Raw genomic sequence first — 17,506 nt, 5'->3', positions numbered from 1 at the left:
TATGTGTGACCAAGCACACATCCTGTGCTCATGGGAGCAACCAAGCTTCTTTACAGAAGAGAAAACACATGGTTTGTTACCTTCCATGACCGATGGTCCCCGGCATTCCAGGAAGTTATTTGTCCTAGGGCAAGTGGGGCTCACACGCTAGAGGTGTTTTGGTTTTATAGATCTCTTAAGCACAGTAATTTAAACTTAAAACATAATGTTGTCTATCTCAGTGAGAGACCTTGCTTCAGTAACTAAGACAGAGGGCCAGCAACATGGCTCAGGGGGTAAAAGCGCTTGCTGCCAAGCCTGATGTCCTGAGTTCAATCCCCGGGACCCACGTGGTGAAAGGAGAGAACCAACTCCAGCAAGTTGCCCTCTGACCTTTACCCATGAGTCAAACACATGCATGCAAACTCTCTTTCACAGACAATAAGTAAACCTTTTAAGAGTAAAGTAAGGGGGGTTGGAGAGATGGTTCAGAGGTTAAGAGCACTGTCTGCTCTTCTAGAGGTCCTGAGTTCAATTCCCAGCAACCACATGGTGGCTCACGACCATCTATAATGTGATCTGATGCCCTCTTCTGGCCTGCAGGTGTACAAGCAGATTGGACATTCATACACGTAAAATAAATAAATATTTTTTAAAAAGAGTAAAATAAGTATATAAATAAGCAAGTAAATAAAAAAGAAATTGAAGAAGATAATGAATAGTAACTGTGGGTCTCAGCATGCACATACACACACATGTGTGCCTACATAGATGTGAACACACACACACACACACACACACACACACACACACACACACACAATGTGGGGCAGAGGGAGGAGACTGTCACCAGTTCCTGCCAGGATGTGACAGTCCCTCGCATGTCACCTCACCTTCTAGTTTGGGCTGTTGTTTTCAACTCTGAATTCTTTTTAAAAACAGATTTACTTTATTTTAAGTATGTGTGCACCCCCAGGCCTGCGGAGGCCAGAAAAAGATTTCGGTTCCTTTGGATCTGGAGTTAGAGGTGGTTGTGAACCCTGTATTCTGTGAGTCAAACTGATCTTTTGCAAAAGCAGCCCAGAGCTTTTAACTGCTGAGCCATCTGCAGCCCAACTCTGAATTCCGAGGGTCCAAAGCAAGGATTCCCACTGCCCTGGGGCAAAAGCCGTAAACTAGGAAGTCCCAGAACAGATGCCTTTCTCCCTTATGCAATTCCCCCAATCCCTTCCTCTTCCTTCTGGCCACACCTCCTTGCTTTAGAAATATTGCCTTATATAAACCGGGCAGGATTTACGGCTGATATTTGCAGGAGAGAGTTGGTCAAACATGAGCTGCTGTATCTGTAAGACCTAAGCCAGCGATAGTGAGATAAATGGGTACGATCATTTCCGACAGTGACAAATGAGTAGAAATAGGGCAGAGTGTGTGGAAGTTGTGTGCAGAAAGTCACACAGGAACTCAGGGACTGGAAACTGCCTGAGAGAGAGGCCAGATGTGTGCTGACGTGACAGTAGGTATGCTGGGGGACTAGAGAGGTCAAATATGTCCTCACTTGAGGTTTGTCAGACTAAAGAGGTCAGGTGTGCCCCGAGATGAGGCCCCGAGAGGTGCGAGAGCCTAAATATGGCTAAATACCGAATGGAGACCTGGGAGTTGACAGACTGTGCAATGGAGTTGTCCTGGGAGTTGAACTAGGCTGGGTGTGTGCTTAGCTGACACCAGGGAGATGGGAGAGTCTGGTTTTGCCTGGGCCGAGACCTGAAAGACAGAAGAGTCTCTGTGCGCATGGTGTGGGCACAAACACCCCAGTAGAAGCATACGGTTCATGGATGTTGAGGTATTCATGAACGGATGACGTCAGGAATCACAGTGCGAACAGTGGATGGCACCAGGAGCTGCTGGGGTGGCAGGCAGGGGCTGGCAAGTTATCAGAGGGATCTTTAGTAAGGTACTGATTGTCCTCTGTCTTATGCTTTAGTAAAAGGAAGGCTCCGAAGACAGTAAGATGAAAACAGATGGTTGAATGGTACCCTAGTGGGCAGGACGGATCCCAGTTGCAGTATGAGCCCCGAACACCAGGGGTCAGTGCTGAGCACCATCCCAGAGGCAAGAGATGAACTTGAGCTAAGTAGCTCCTTAGGACCAGCAGTTCCTGAGCTCACAGACATTCAGTCCTATAGGGGCCTCTTTGCATGTGAGTGTATGCTATATGCTTGTGTACATGTTTGTGAAGATATGCATGCATTTATTTACATGAGTGTGTACAGGCTAGAAACTGATTTTGGGTGTTTTCTTCAATCAAGTCACCTTAAATACTTGCTTTCTTTATTGCATTTTATTTATTTATTTATTTATTTATTTATTTATTTATGTATGTGCATGGAAGGGCACGTATGTGCCACAGTGTCAGTGTGGAGATCAGAGGAGAACTTGCCGGAGCTGGTCCTTTCCTTCCATCACGTGTGTCCCAGGACTCGAACTCAGCTCCAAGACTTAGAGGCAACTACGTGTGCATTCATTTGTGGGACCGATCTGTCATGTCCAGAGGACATTGTTTCCATCTGGTCCTCCAGGACTTCTGGCTTTTATAATCTTTCTACCACCCCTACCATGATGGTTCTTAGGCAGGCAAGATGGCTCAGTGGGTAAAGGTGCCACTAAGGCTGATGACCTGAGTTCAGTCCCCAGGACCTTATGGTGGAAGGAAAAAAAACCAACTCTCACAAATTGTCCTCTGACCTCCACATACACACGGTGGCATGTGGCCCACCCACCTCAGGCACATAGATAAATAAATGTAATTAAAAAATAGGAAAAAAAAACCCAGGTGGTGGTAGCACACTCCTTTAATCCAAGCACTCAGGAGGCAGAGGCAGGAGGATCACTGTGAGTTTGAGGCTAGCCTGGTCTACAAAGTGAGTCCAGGACAGCCAAGGCTACACAGAGAAACCCTGTTTTGAAAAACCAAAAAAAAAAAAAAAGGAAAAAACCCTCATAGTCTTTTTTCCTATGACAACTTGGGGACATAAAAGCTTGAACTACTAGGAGTCCCATCCAAGCGAGTTGTTGTGCAAGCTGGGAGTCAGGCTGGGGAAGACACTCACCCAGGGTGACTACGTGGCTAGCAACTCTGTGGGCACCGTGTGAGTGTGGAGACTATACAATTCTTTAGCGCCCCTGAGGGTGCCAATCACACTTATAACCACCCTCTGCCCCCCCAATGCTCCTTCTCAAAAACCAGAAGCAAGGAAGCAGAAACAGGAGACCCGGAGATTCCCCTGGGTGGGGCTTTAGCACAGCAGTTCACTGTGACTGTGCCTGTGGATTCAAGGGCAGTGTGGCTGACCCTTGACCCCCCGATACATGGAAGAGTCCTGCCCCAGGCATGACAAATAAACACAGAGTGTGAATGGCTTCTCCGTTCTCCAAGTCCCTGCCAAGTTGACATCAAGAATAAGCAGCATTTAGAGACTAATTACACATCTGGATGAATCTGTTTCAGTCTACTGGATTGGACATAATCATATTAAAATATAATGAATACATTCAAATGCACAATGCCTGATTAAGTAGTCGCTTAGGAGCCAGAGCAGCGAAAGACGCTGGCTGGGAACCAAGAGAGCCACCCGCCGCCGCCGTGTGAGTGTTGGGATGGCAGCTGCAGGCTCCAAATGGATTTCCTGGTCACTTTTGTTTTAGGCTCTCATTTGTTCTTGATGCCCTGACTCAGGTTGGTCCGCTCAAGCGCTTTCCCCAGCTTCATTGTGTGTGTGTGTGTGTGTGTGTGTGTGTGTGTGTGTGTGTGTGTGTTAGGAAGGAAAGCGGGAGTGGGTGAGTAGGCTAGAGTGACCCCAGTCGGCCTGTGACCCCAGTTCTGGGGAGGCTGAAGCAGAGGGAGTCAAGACCACCAGCCTGAGGTGGGTGGGTGGGCCACTGCCAGAGAGGGAGGAGGGGAAAGTGACGGGTGGGGAAGTGGGGGAGGGGAGGAAATAAGAACAGGAAGAAGGACAGCAGGAGGGGGAAGGAAGAGGAAGAAGGGGGGATGGGAAGGGAAAGGAAGCAGAGGGGAAGGAAAGAAAAATGTCTGTTACACTTGCCCAGCTAGGCCCTAGCTGGGAGCCCGCCAGCTGTACTCAACATGTCCTCTAGTTTCCCAGGGGAGACTCTGAGTTCTGGGGATACCCAGGAAGTCAGCCTTCTCCTCCTGACAGCTGAACTGGTTGGCACCCAAAGTGTGAACTCGTTGGTACCCAAAGCGTGTTTTGGCTAAGCACATCTGTTTTCCGCTGACCTGCCCTGGGCCCAGGCCCTGGCCTCAGTTCCCTCTGGCTTTCTCAGTACCCTGGCCTGTGAGGTAATGCCATGCCAGGCCAGGCCAGCGAGGAGCTGGCTGTGTACCTGTAGCCCGGGGGTTGACTGAACATGTCGCCAGTTCGAAAGAAGCGGCTGAGGTCATTGTGCATGATCATCTTCGGTAGCAGCGAGTCCGCTATGTAGACAGAAAAGTAGACTTTATATTTAGTAATGTGCTCACCTATTTAAAGTAACTGTTATCTAATCTATGTATCATCTACCTGTCTATCTATCATCTATCTATTTATATCTGCCAATCATCTAATTTCTATTTACCTGTTGACTATCTAGCGTCTACCATCCATTCATTATTTCTCTCCATAGTCATCTATCATATTTTATATATATTTATCAATCACCTAATTTATCTACCATCAATCCATCCTTCCATCCATCTGTCCATCCACCCATCTATCATCTATCTATTGATCTATCATCTATCTTTCTATCATCTATCTATCTATCTATCTATCTATTGTTTGAGACCTGGTCTCATGTAATCCAGCCTATTCTCAAACGTACTATAGCTGAGGATGACCTAGAACTCCCCATCTTCCTGCCTCTACCTCTTGAGAGCCAAGAACACAGGTGTGTGCCACTACACCTGGACTTGCTATAGCTTCTCACAGAGACTCTTAAAACATGAAGGTCTTTATTGGCAGGATTTAATAAAAAAAAAAACCCAGCTGCCTGTTGTTTAGCTATCATATTTCTGGGCCAGTTCGTTCCCAGCCACCGTCAGTAGGCGATGAGTTGTGGCTTCCCATCTGAGAGTTTCCTGTCACCCCGTACTTTGACATGTGATGGCCTGGCCTATATTATCTCACTGTCCTTGGAGGCACTGGGGTCGACATGCCCTGTTTTTATAAGAAAGAGATCAACAGGGCATTATAATCAAGTGTAAATTAGACCCTTTAGACTTCTTTCTTGACAGAAGGACCTTATGTCAGAGGCCCAGGCAAGAAGATTTGAGTTCAGATGCTTAGAACCCATGTAAAAATCTGGGTGTGGTGATGTGAGTCTGTAATCCTGGTGAGCACTTGGGAAATGGAGATAGAGTCCCAGGACTTGTTGACCAGCCAGCCCATAACTTCATTGATGAGCTCTAGGTTCCCTGAAAGACCTTGTCTCAGAATATAAGGTAGAGGGCCAGCGAGATGGCTCAGTGGATAAAGTGCTTGCTGCCAAGTCTAACGACCTGAGTTCAATCCCTGGGATAGATATGTCTTTTTTTTTTTTTTTGTAATTTAAAAGGAAAAATAAGGTAGAGAGTGATTGAGAAAGACACCCAATATTTATCACTAGCCTCCAAATCCATGTACACACATGTATATACACACATGCAGGCACACACACGTATGTGTACACATAAAGGATGGAGCTGATGAAGGACCTGAGGGGCAGACCCAATAAAATGTCACTTGGGTGTCGGTGGTGGTTTAGAATAGCTCCCACTTATCCCACAAGGCTGGCCAGTGCATCCAGGATGTTTTAGGTGCTTCGGGAAGTGGGTGGATAGCTTCTTGGAGCAAGATGCTAAAAAGGATGATAGTGGGCACCCTGCCACTATCACAGAATTCAAACTTCAGGATTTGGGCCCAAACACCTGCTTCCCTTCTAGGAGATGATACAGGAAGTCGACAGATGGACTTCCAGGATAAATTCTGAAGTGAATTGTCCTTGGAAATCTCATCAGGAAATGAGGTCACTGGTAATTTGGGGGAAAAGAACATTTTTTTTTAAATTAGGAATCATCTGTAGGTCCCCAAAAGTACATGAGGCCTCTCAGGGCTCAGGAGACGCACCTAGTTCAATCGGCGGGGGTGGCGTTGAAGGTCCATCTTCCACTCTGTACAGAGGCCTAAGCAGGATGTTTCGTTTGGTATTCACGGGTAGTCCTGGACTGTGAAAGATGTCTTGGCTTTTACTATTCTCTCTGTCTCCCTGTCTCTCTGTCTCTATTTCCTTTTCTGCCTCTGTCTCCTCTGTGTCTGTCTGTCTGTCTGTCTGTGTTGTGGTTTGAATGAAAATTGTACTACACAGGCTTCTGTGTTTGGACACTTTGCGTCCGGCTGGTGCTAAGTGCTATTATCTGGGAAGGTAATAGTACCCTTTTTGGAGGGAGAGCCTTCTTGAAGGAAGGACCTCACTGAGGACAGGATGGGTAGCTTTATAACTTGACCCCCAGCTCCTTTTCTCTCTCCACTTCCTGACTATGGAGTCAATGTGACCAGTCTGCGTCTTGTTCCTGTCACCACGCCTTCCTCACCATGATGGACTGACTGTATCCCCTCAAACTGTGAGCCACAGTAAACCCTTTCTTCCCTAAGGCTTTGTTGTTATTGTTGTTGTTTGTTTGTTTTTGTTTTGGTCAGGTCGTTTCACTACTGCAACAACAAAGCCACGGAGCAGGTCCACGTGAATGCATGCACGCACGGCGGTCAGGCATAACCTTGGGTGGTACTCCTCAGGTTCTGTCCACCCTGTGAAGTTGGTTGGTTGGTTGGTTGGTCTGTTTGAGACAGGGCATCTCTCTTATATACCTCTTACTGTTGTTGTGGGACTCACTCTGTAGACCAGGCTGGCCTCAGGTTCACAGAGATCCACCTGCCTCTGCCTTCTGAGTGGTGAGATCAATGGTGTGTGCCATGATACCTGGCCTGCCTTGTGTGTTTTTTAAAACTTGATTTGTTTGTTTATTCTGAGTGTGCATATATGCTGAGAGAGAGAGAGAGAGAGAGAGAGAGAGAGAGAGAGAGAGAGATATCAAGCATGCATGTCATGATTAGCATGCATGTAGAAATAAAATAAAAAAAAACACCCTTGGGAGTTTTTCTCTCCTGCCACATTGTGAGACTCACGGGTTGAACTCAGGTTGTCAGGGCCCGAACACAAGTGCCTCTCCTCTCTGAGCCATCTCACTGGCCTGACCTCCTTCTTTGAGACAGGGTCTCTCACTAAAGTGGAAACTCACCAAGTAGGCTAGACTAACTGGCCCGTGAACCCCCCGGGAAATCTTCCATCTTTATCACTGGGGTTACTAGTGTATGCTTTCATTCCCATATTAAGAGGTTCTTTTAAACTTGTTATATGTATGGGTGGTTTTGCCTGCTTGTATGTTTGCCCACTGTATGCACTCTGCCTTCAGTGCCTACAGAGGTCAGAAGAGGGCGTTGATCCTCTTGAGCTGTAGCTGCAGGCAGTTGTTATCCATCGTGTAGGGTCTGGGAATTGAACTCAGGTCCTCTGGATGAGCAGCCTGTGCTCTTAATTGCTGAGCCTTCTCTTCAGCTTTTAAGATTTTGGCTCTGGGGATTGAACTCGGGTCCTCATGCTTGCATGGCAAACCCTGTACTCACTGAGCCATCTCCCCAGCACTGTGCTTGGAGCAGGGAGCAAGAGGAAGAATCCTTGGGTATGCAGCCTCTGCCTGGAGGATTTTGCTCTGTGTGGGTCTCCTGGCTTGCATCGTCTCTGACATCCAAGGCCACCCGAGCTGCAGGAGCAATTGCTCCTTTTGGGGAGCTGCCTTTTTCTGAGGCCGTGTTCCTGAGGAACCGTGGACGAGCTCCAAGTCATTAAGTGGACTGAGCTCTCAAGCTTTCTGCCCATGAGTTTGGACAGCCTTGCAAGAGAGCTCCGGGTCTGCAGCTCCATTACCATTAACAGCGCTTTCCCGGTGGCCACTCTGCCTGAGGAGCCTGACACGGGAGGATTCTGCCTAAGGGAGCCAACTGGAAGTCTTTGGAACCCTGTCTTTCCCACCAGTCTCAGCTCTCATGGCTCTAGCTCTCCCTTGGCAACTCAAACCGTATTTGAAAATAAAATGTCACTTAAAAAAAAATGTCTACTGTCAGCACACGGAAAATTTGTTTTTCCTGTTGAACTTCTCGAGATGACTAGAGGCGACTGAGAGAGTCTAGATGCGCGCCTCGTGCGTGGGGAGTGGGTGTCAGGGCACGTGAATCACTGAATCACAGGGGGCACGTGAGAGAGTAGTGTGGTCCTGTGCAGGTGGGGACGGCGTGTGCAGTGGCGTCGGCTGCGGGGGTGCGGTGTGGGGGGTATGAGAGCACTTGGGGTATGTGACAGTCAAAGGAGGAGGTTGAATTCAGGTCTGAGGTGACATGAATGTGACTAGGAGTTCATTCCCACGGACTGGCGCTGTTGGTACGAGGCGTGAACCAGGACTGTTCTCTGAGTGTGTCTCCAGAGATGGAGGCTGTGGGTATATGTGTGGGCACATGTGGGCATCCGAAATCCACTGGTTTTGCGTGTATGTGTGTGTGTGTATGTGTGTGTGTGTGTGTGTGTGTGTGTGTGTCTGTGTGTCTGTTGTGACTAGGGGACTGAGATTTACTGTTGGTGTGTGTGACTGCGGTAGGACACTGTTTCTAAGGAGACATGAACAAATGTCTCTTCAGCCCAGATCACCAACTAAACTACCCCAATCCAACATGGTAAACCAGTGATTACATTGCGTTTGCTTACAGGCATATGGGTGACTCAGACAGAGCTGCATCACCGAAAGCCACGCTAACATGGCTGACAACCCATAAAAGCTGGAACCTGTAGCTCTCGCGCAGAACTTGCAGGCAGCTCAACAGGTTAGGCAGGCAGCCTCCTCTTCTCAGCAGTTCGAGCTCCTTAAATAATCCTGGGAGGGAGCTATTTCCTGTCTGTTTTTTTTTTTTGGTGATGAAACGCTCTTACCGAAAGCAACTTAAGCGAGCAAAGGGTCTATTTGCCTTATGCTTCCAGATCACAGTTCGTTACTGAATGAAATCAGGAACTTGAAGCAGAAAGCATGGAGGAGTGCTGTTGGCTGGTCGCCCAAGCTTTCTTCTATAGCCCAGGACTACCAACCCAGGGAATGGTGGTGCCCACAGTGGGCTTGGCCCCACTTCCTACATCAGTTAACAACTGAGGTGATCTCCCACAAACATGTCCACAGGCCACCTTCCTCTGGGAAATCTCTCAGTTGAAGTTTCCTTCTTGGGTGACCCCAGGCGGTGTAAGGTTGCAAGTTAAAGCTAACTGAGGGTGGAAGGGTCTTGTGCGTCTGCTAAGTTTCAGAGACTTCTTGAGACTTGTAGGTTGTTTACTTCCTGAGTCTTAAGGAGCTTCCGTCCAAGGTAGACTGTTTCAGCCCAGAGAAAATTGTCATATAGCACCGTGGTATGCTTTGGCTGTGAATATCTCTCCAGAAGCTTCTATGTTGAAGGCTTGGGCTCCTAGGGCACCAATGTTCAGAGGTGAGACTTTTTGGAAATGATCAAATTCTGAAGGCTTTCATTTCATGAATGTATTAGCCCAATGATAGAACCGTAATCTGGTGACATTACTGGGAAGGAGTAGGCCATTAAGGCATGTCAATTACCTGAAAAAGTACATTACGGGTACTTGGGGCTGCTTTTTTTTTTTTTCCTAAGGACATGCCATATCTGTGGCCACTTCCTGCTTCCTCTCTGCTTCCTGTTTACCGTAGGGTGAGCTTCTTTGCTTCATTTCCTCCTGCCATAGTGTTCTACCTTATTCATAGGGCCAGAAGCAACAGACAAAGCATTACTGACTGATATAGCCGAAGCTGTGAGCCATAATAAACCATTCACACTTAAGTGGGTCTCTCAAAGCATTTACCAGCAGTCAAACACATGACAAACACAATGTCTGAAGACCAGTGCTGGTGTGTGGTGTGTGTGTGTGTGTGTGTGTGTGTGTGTATGTTTGTCTGTCAGAGATCACACACATTTTGTTTAGTAATCTGACTTGAGACCTTTCTCTGAAAGGGCTCCCTGGGTCCTATCTTTTCAACATTGCAGCCCAATCACTCGGCTTATATCTCCAGTCCTCTTTTGACTTAAATTTTATTTATTATTACACATGCATGATGTATGTGTATGCATACATGCATTCATACATGATGTGTGTGTGCGCGTGCACATGTGCATATGTGCCATGGAGCACATGTGGAGATCAAAGGACAAGTATGCGAATTCCTGTGGATTCTAAGGCTTGAACTCATGTTGCAGGGCAAACTCCTTCATCTGCTGAGTAATTGCCACTGCTACCTCTTTTTGCTTTTCGCTTTGAAACAGGAGGTCACTCTGTAGCCCAAGCTGCCCTGGAGCGTATTGTAGAGCTCAGGCTGGCATTGAACTCGCTCTGTGGTCCATGCCAACCTTGAATTTACGGCTTATAGTCCCCCGGCTCATCCTCCTGAGTGGCTGGGATTTCGGGCATGCTCCATTAAGCTCTAGCCACACTTCCTCTTTGGGTGAGGAAGGCCAGGGTGGGAGGGATGGTACCCAGGGTCTCACAGCTGCTGGGCAACGCGTCTGCCACTGAGCTCTAACCCTAGCAATATGCTACGTGTGGAGTGCTGGGCTTCTTTTGCAAGGAGCCCTCAAGTTGACGTCTGCTGTTGTCCCTTTGCTATTGCTTATGCTTAGGCAAAGCCCGAGGGCGTGAATGGAAAAAAATAACCTAGAAAGATTAAAGTTGCTTCCAGAGGCACAGATCCGTCTGTTATATAATATTCTCTGCTGACATCGAGCCCTTACTAATAACTAAACATCTGTCAGTACTATAATTATGTTTCTTGTGCCATGGTTGTGTCCCCCCCCCCATTGTCCTGTGCCAACATGGAAGGGCAGGTGTGAATTATTTAGGCACTGGCTTTGAGTGGGTAACCGCTCAGCGCTGTTTCTGGCAGTAAGTTTCTGTCACCTCCTTGCAGAGCCTCAATGTCTTCGCTGATGTTCCTTTGATGGTACCCCCAAATCTCTGACCACATCATCCTGGACCCCCGATGCGGCTGCCCGAGCAACCTGGAGATGGGAAGCCTGAGAATGACACAAAGGGGGACCAAGAAAGCCCTGAAGGGGGAGAAGAGCCACGGAGAAGCCCAGCCCCTGACTTCCCCACCTGGCAAGTCTCCCCTGCCCCCCAACCCCAAATCCCTGGATCTAGATTGCTTTGCTCCTCCCAGGTAGGGGAGTGGGGTGGGATCTGAGAGCCTGTGGTGCTCAGCGTCCAGGGGAGAGAGGAGAGTCTATGAAAAAAAGCCCACCACGGGGGTTGGGGGCTTCCCAAAGGGTGAGCTATTCAGCAGGAAACAGCTTATATGGATTCTGGAGGTGGTCGGTTTCCATGGACTTTGAGATTCACACTCGGAGGCAAGAGGGTGTGGCTGCAAAACTCACTGTCAATAATGCATCTGGGAGGGTGTGGGTTGTTACGAAACAGATGCAACTTGCAGAGTGCAGAGCAAGTGACAGCGTGGAAACAGAACCTTTACGTAGATCGTTTTAATTAATCCTCAAAATATTCTCATGAGGACCTTTTTAATCCTGTGTGCTCGTGTGTGCATGTGTGTGTATGTGTGTGTGTGCACATATGCATGCAGAGCACTGGAGATTGGACCTAGGACCTTGTATATATAAGACCAGTGCTATACAAGTCCTTGTTAGGTGATTTTGGACAAGGGTTCTGTCTCTGAGCCATGGCCCTAACCCTTCACCAGGGAACTCTAGGCAAGTGCTTTACCACTGAGCTATACTCCCAGCCTCTTACTGGGTGTATTCTAGACAAGTGCTCTACCACTGAGTCACTGCCCCAGACCCTAATTGGGAGATTCTAGGTAAGTGCCTGACCACTGAGCCACACCCCAGCCCCTTACTGGGAGATCTAGGCAGGTGCTCTACAACTGAACTATATTCCAAGCCTCCTCCATCTTTTTTTTTTTTTTTTTTACTTTAAGACATGATTTCACTAAGTTGCTCAGGCTTGCCTTAAACCCACTCAGTAGCCCAAAGAGTCCTTGAACTGGAAATCTTCCTGCTTTTAGTCTGCCCAAGTAACTGGGATTAGCTGTGTAAGCACACTTTCATGGAAGAAAGTGTTTTTAAAATACTGAGTAACTGCCTTGAGGTCACATAGTCAAAGGAAAACCCAGAATTCCTAGCCAGGCCTCCCTGAGGCTATTTACTGTGTTCTTCCCCTCCTCCCCTCCACCTGCCCCTCTCCTCCACCTGCCCCTCCCCTTCACCTGCCCCTCCCCTCCACCTGCCCCTCCCCTCCACCTGCCCCTCCCCTTCACCTGCCCCTCCCCTCCACCTGCCCCTCCCCTCCACCTGCCCCTCCCCTCCACCTGCCCCTCCCCTTCACCTGCCCCTCCCCTCCACCTGCCCCTCCCCTCCACCTGCCCCTCCCCTCCACCTGCCCCTCCCCTCCACCTGTCTCTCTATCCTCCTCCTGTCTCCTCTATTCCATTTATTTATTTATTTATTTATTTATTTTGAGACAGGGTTTCTCAGTGTAGCCTTGGCTGTCCTGGACTCCCTTTGTAGACCAGGCTGGCCTCAAACTCACAGCAATCTGCCTGCCTCTGCCTCCCGAGTGCTGGGGTTAAAGGCCAGCGCCACCAGCGCCCAGCTACCTCTCTGCCTCTTCCTTTTCTCCTTCCCCTCGCTTCTGTTCTTCCTTGCCTCTCCCTGTATATAGAGGAGGTCAGCTCCAGGTTCAGGGTCTGTATGTTACTACGCCACGGAACTCCCCGGGTTTTGATCTTACTATTTTTTTTTTTGCCCTGCATTCCATCCAGAAACAGGTGTAAAGATTCAGGGGTGGTTTTGTGTAGAAGGGAAGTTTAGATCTGTGTGATACTGGCTTCAAAGATTAGGGCGCAGTGAGGTCTTTAAATTGGTCTTGTTCTGAGATTATCTTTTTAAGGCTCTTGGTAATGGAATCTCTCTATCCTAGCTCATATTAATGGTGGAAAGTGTTTATGGTAGAGGCAGTGAACTTAAGCTTATGGGGAAGGGGGAAAGTGGGAACATTTTTCACAATGCAGTTCTTGATTTTCAGTAACATTTCCCCAGAGTTGTGGAAACACAGACATGGAGGACACAGGGCACAGGATACTGCCAGACTGTATCTAGACTCCCCAATCGTCTTCGTGTTTGAGAAATCAAGGACAGTAGCGGAAGAAGAAATCCTTGGTCAAGAGCATCTTGATAGGCAGGGTGAGCCCTCCCTAGGACTCTGAACTTGAAGCTGGAAATCTGTATGAGAGTGGGCTCAGAACCGCTGCTTGAGAAGTCTGGCTAGGTGTTTAACTTTTGCTGTGGCTGTGACAAATGCCCAACAAACAGCAGCTTCACAAAAGGACGACCATTTCAGCTTGTGATTTGAGGAGCTATGGCTCCGATGGTGGGGAAGGCATATCGGCGGGGCTCTGTCTGGTCACATTGTGCTCACAGTCAGGAAGAAAGAGATATAAGTGGTTGTAGTCACCTCTTATTTATTTATTTTTGTTTTTGGTTTTTCGAGACAGGGTCTCTCTGTGCTAGCCTTGGCTGTCCTGGACTCGCTTTGTAGACCAGCCTGGCCTCAAACTTACAGTAATCTGCCTGCCTGTGCCTCCCAAAGTGCTGGGATTAAAGGTGTGCGCCACCATGCCAGGCCTCCTTTTTGTTTTTGTTCAGTCTTTGGGATGATGCAGTCCATAGATAATGTGGGTTTTTTCTACCTTAAATATGGTAAGTTCCTCACTCCCCACCCTCTTTCCTTTTATTTATTTATTTATTTATTTATTTATTTATTTATTTAGTATCCCAGTATGATATTAAACTCCTGGCCCTCCTGCTATGTTCTCCTGAGTTCTGGAACTGCAACTGTGCACCTCCAAGGCCAATACCAAGTTGTTATATTGAGATTTAAAGTGCAACCCTTTACAAGGGCGATCCCCTGGAGAGCTAGCTGTCATGACTTGTAAGTGTGCAGGTTCCTTGATTTGGAGGGTGAGAAAATGTTCTTCCATTTCTGTCCATGCCATGGGATCCGGGGCAAGGGCATCTTTGGGTCCCATTTTGCTTTCATTTGTGTCGCTGCGATTAAAAAAAAAAAAAGAAAGAAAGAAAGAAAAAACTACCCTGACCCCTAAGCCACTTAGGGGGCTGAGGGTTGTCTCAGCACACAATCCCAGGTTTCCAGTTCATCCCTGTGGAGATGCCAAAGAACTTTAAATAGTCGCGTTACATCTACAGTCAGGAGCAGAAAGGAATGAGTGTTTATATGATTTCTCCACTCTCTATGCAGGTCAAGACCTCTGCCTAGGGAATAGAGCTGCCCACAGTAGGCTAGATCCTCCCACAGTCTCTGGTTAAGACAGGCTCCAGAAGCATGACCTCAGGCCAACTTGAACCAGAAAGTTTCTGGTCAGGACTCTCTTCCAAGGTGATGCTACATTGTATCAAGTTGACAAAGCTAACTGACAGAGAGTAGGTCTTGAGCAACTTCTGGGTGGTCAGTGGTGCAGAGACAGAGAGATGCTCATGTAGCTTTGACAAAATCCAGCTAAGTAAACAACTCCACAGCTAGGGTGGTGCTGCGGGCCAGTCTGGAGGAAGCTGTTCTCTGTGGGGAGAAGTGGATGCGCACTATTGATATATAAGCTAAAAATAACCAATCTTCCAAACAAAGCGTTTTTAGTATTTTGAAATGAAAATGTGTAGACAAAGCGGGGATCTAGAATGTATGAGTCATTAAATTGCGGACTCTCAAAGCAATGGAAATTCAAAGGGCACTTTTTTTCCCCCTCTCCATTTCTCCCTCCCACCCCTGTTCTGAATAGCTTTGATAAAGAGTCTCTTCATAAACAGGTCCCACAAACTGCCCCATGGCCTTATTTATGGTCCTATACAGCACAAAGTTGAAGGAACTCAACTGCTTCTTGCCTGGTTGCTATGCTGGCCTTGGTTGCTAGGTTGGTGTCAACAACTCAAGTTGCCTCTTGGAGGGCCACCCTCATCTTTTCTCTTTGTGTCTCCCCTTCCCCCATGGGGCCTCAGGCACTTCCATGGTCCCTACATTGGATGCTGCTCTCTCCCCCAATGCCTGGCTCAGTGGTACTGATCTCACCAGACCCAACAAGGATGCTGCAACATCCAGCATCTCTGAGGAAGCTGATTTCAGGGGAGGGTGTATAATGCAAGATACTGTAGCAAGATGAAGCAGTCGATGTCTCCAGCATCTCCAGCTCATCCATGGATTATAATGAGTGGGCTGAGTCTGGACTCTGGAATTCGAGCGTGCGCACGCGCATGTGTGTGTATGTGTGTGTGTGTGTAACATACTTATTATAATTAGCTTTGGTTCGTGGTTGTGGAGAGTTTAGTCCAGTGTTGTCTGCCTCAGAACACTCAGGCTGCAGAACATTGCAGCAGCAGGCGTGAGTGCACGACAACACACGGTGCATATCTATGATAAAGTTCAATGTTTAGATAGAAGAGCAGTAAGAGATGAACACATATATCAGTAAGATAGAACAGTTGCAGCCGGGCGTGGTGGCGCACGCCTTTAATCCCAGCACTCGAGAGGTAAAGGCGGGTGGATTGCTATGCGTTCGAGGCCAGCCTGATCTACAAAGTGAGTCTAGGACAGCCAAGGCTACACAGAGAAATTCTGTCTCAACCCCCCCCCCCCCAAAGCCATGATGATATTGTGATAAGACTCCTGATTCCCCACCCACATCAATAAGCATAAAGACCAGACTTCAGGTCCTCAGAACTCACAAAAAAAGCTGGGCATAATAGTGTTTGTCTGCAAGCCAAGCTTTGGGGAGTCTGAGACGGGAAGATCCCTGGGGCTAGCCTAGCCAAGCTGGTGAGCTCCAGGTTCATGAAGAGACCTTTCTTTCTTTCTTTCTTTCTTTCTTTCTTTCTTGTTTTGTTTTTCAAGACAGGGTTTCTCTGTGTAGCCTTGGCTGTCCTGGACTCACTTTGCAGACCAGGCTGTCCTTGAACTCACATCGATCTGCCTGCCTCTGCCTCCCAATTGCTGGGATTAAAAGTGTGTGCCACCATGCCCAGCAAGAGACCCTCTCTTAAAAATTAAGGTAGATATGCCATGCATGATGGCACACAGTTTTAATCCTAACACTGGGGAATCAGAAGCAGGCAGATCTCTGTGAATTTGAGGCCAGCCTGGACGATGTGGTGAATTTCAGGACAACCAGGGCTGTGAAGGGAGACCCTATCTCACAAACAAACAAACAGTAGATAGCAATTAAGTAAGGCATTTGACATCAGTTCACATACACACTTGCACACACATGTGCACTCATGTGAACAATGCTTCTTACACACACACATACACACACACACACACACACCAACTTACAACTTCTGCTGAGCATGGTGGGTCAAACCTGTAATCCAAGCACCAGGAGACTACGGTAGGAGAAGTGTCAGGAATTCAAGGCTAGCCTGGGCTCCAGAGCAAGAGCCTGTCTTCGTTTCATTTCTGTTGCTATGATATAATATTGGGACTTAGCACCCAATTCCAGGTTACAGGCCACCATTGTGGAGGAAATTATAGCAGCTGGGCCTTGAAGCAGCCAGCTAGTCATATTATCTGTACGGCCAAGAGCAATTGCTTAGAGTTCAGCTAGCATTCTCTACTTCTAAAAATACAGTTCTGGGCTCAAACACAGGAAACGCTGCTGCCCATACTCAAGGTGGGGCCTCTCACTTCAACAAACCCAACTGAGAAAGCCCCTCACAGGTTGAACCCATGGGCTAACCTGGTCTAGACAACTCTTCATTGGTTCTCTCCTTCCAAGTGATCCCATCAAGTTGACGATGAAAACTAAGCCATTGCAGACCCTAATCTCCAACCGACAAAAACAAGCATACGTAATGGACTTTTTCCAGTAAATGCTCACACACTCTTATTCAATGGGTACCGTTTATCAGTGCATCTAGATCTATGTGGATGTTGGACAGAAAGAGATGAATAACTGTTTTCCCATCGGTTTACAAGCTTATGAGGGAAATGAGTTAATACACAGGACACAGTTTATGTGTTAGGGTAAATTCGGGTGCTCCTGAGATCTGGAGACATCTGCCTGTGCGTGTTAGCATGTATGGGAACGTGTGCGTGTTTGGGTGTGCATGCACATGAGTGTACAGGCTCATGGAGGCCCAAGGCTGATGTCAGGAACCATCCCCCATTGCTCTTCCACCTTGTTCTGTGAGGCAGGGTCTCTTAATCTAAGTCAGAGCTCACTCCCATATCTGCTTCTAGCTAGCTTGCTCTGATGCAGATCCCTTTTTTTCATCTTCTAAGGTGAGAGTTACTGGCAGGCTGCCACACCCACCTGGATTTA

The 17,506-nt window shown here is 47.8% G+C and overlaps 1 protein-coding gene across 3 annotated transcripts in view; it reads left to right on the top strand.

Moving 5' to 3' along the window:
- The window catches only part of CALN1 (calneuron 1), a 516,312-nt gene that overhangs the window by 18,636 nt on the left and 480,170 nt on the right, over positions 1-17,506 (top strand). For all 3 annotated transcript variants that reach the window (XR_014775545.1, XM_084762578.1, XM_084762577.1), the window contains exon 2: positions 11,075-11,265. Coding sequence is in view for 2 of the 3 variants with exons in the window: in XM_084762578.1 (XP_084618704.1) it covers positions 11,147-11,265 (119 nt within the window). In the remaining variant the exon portion in view is untranslated. The remainder of the gene's footprint in view (positions 1-11,074; positions 11,266-17,506) is intronic.

This window comes from Acomys minous (genome assembly GCF_964271855.1).
Source record: "Acomys minous genome assembly, chromosome: 16".
Classification (NCBI taxonomy): Eukaryota; Metazoa; Chordata; class Mammalia; order Rodentia; family Muridae; genus Acomys; species Acomys minous.
The sequence above is the reverse complement of the archived record's forward strand: the minus strand, read 5'-3'. Positions and strand labels throughout refer to the sequence as shown.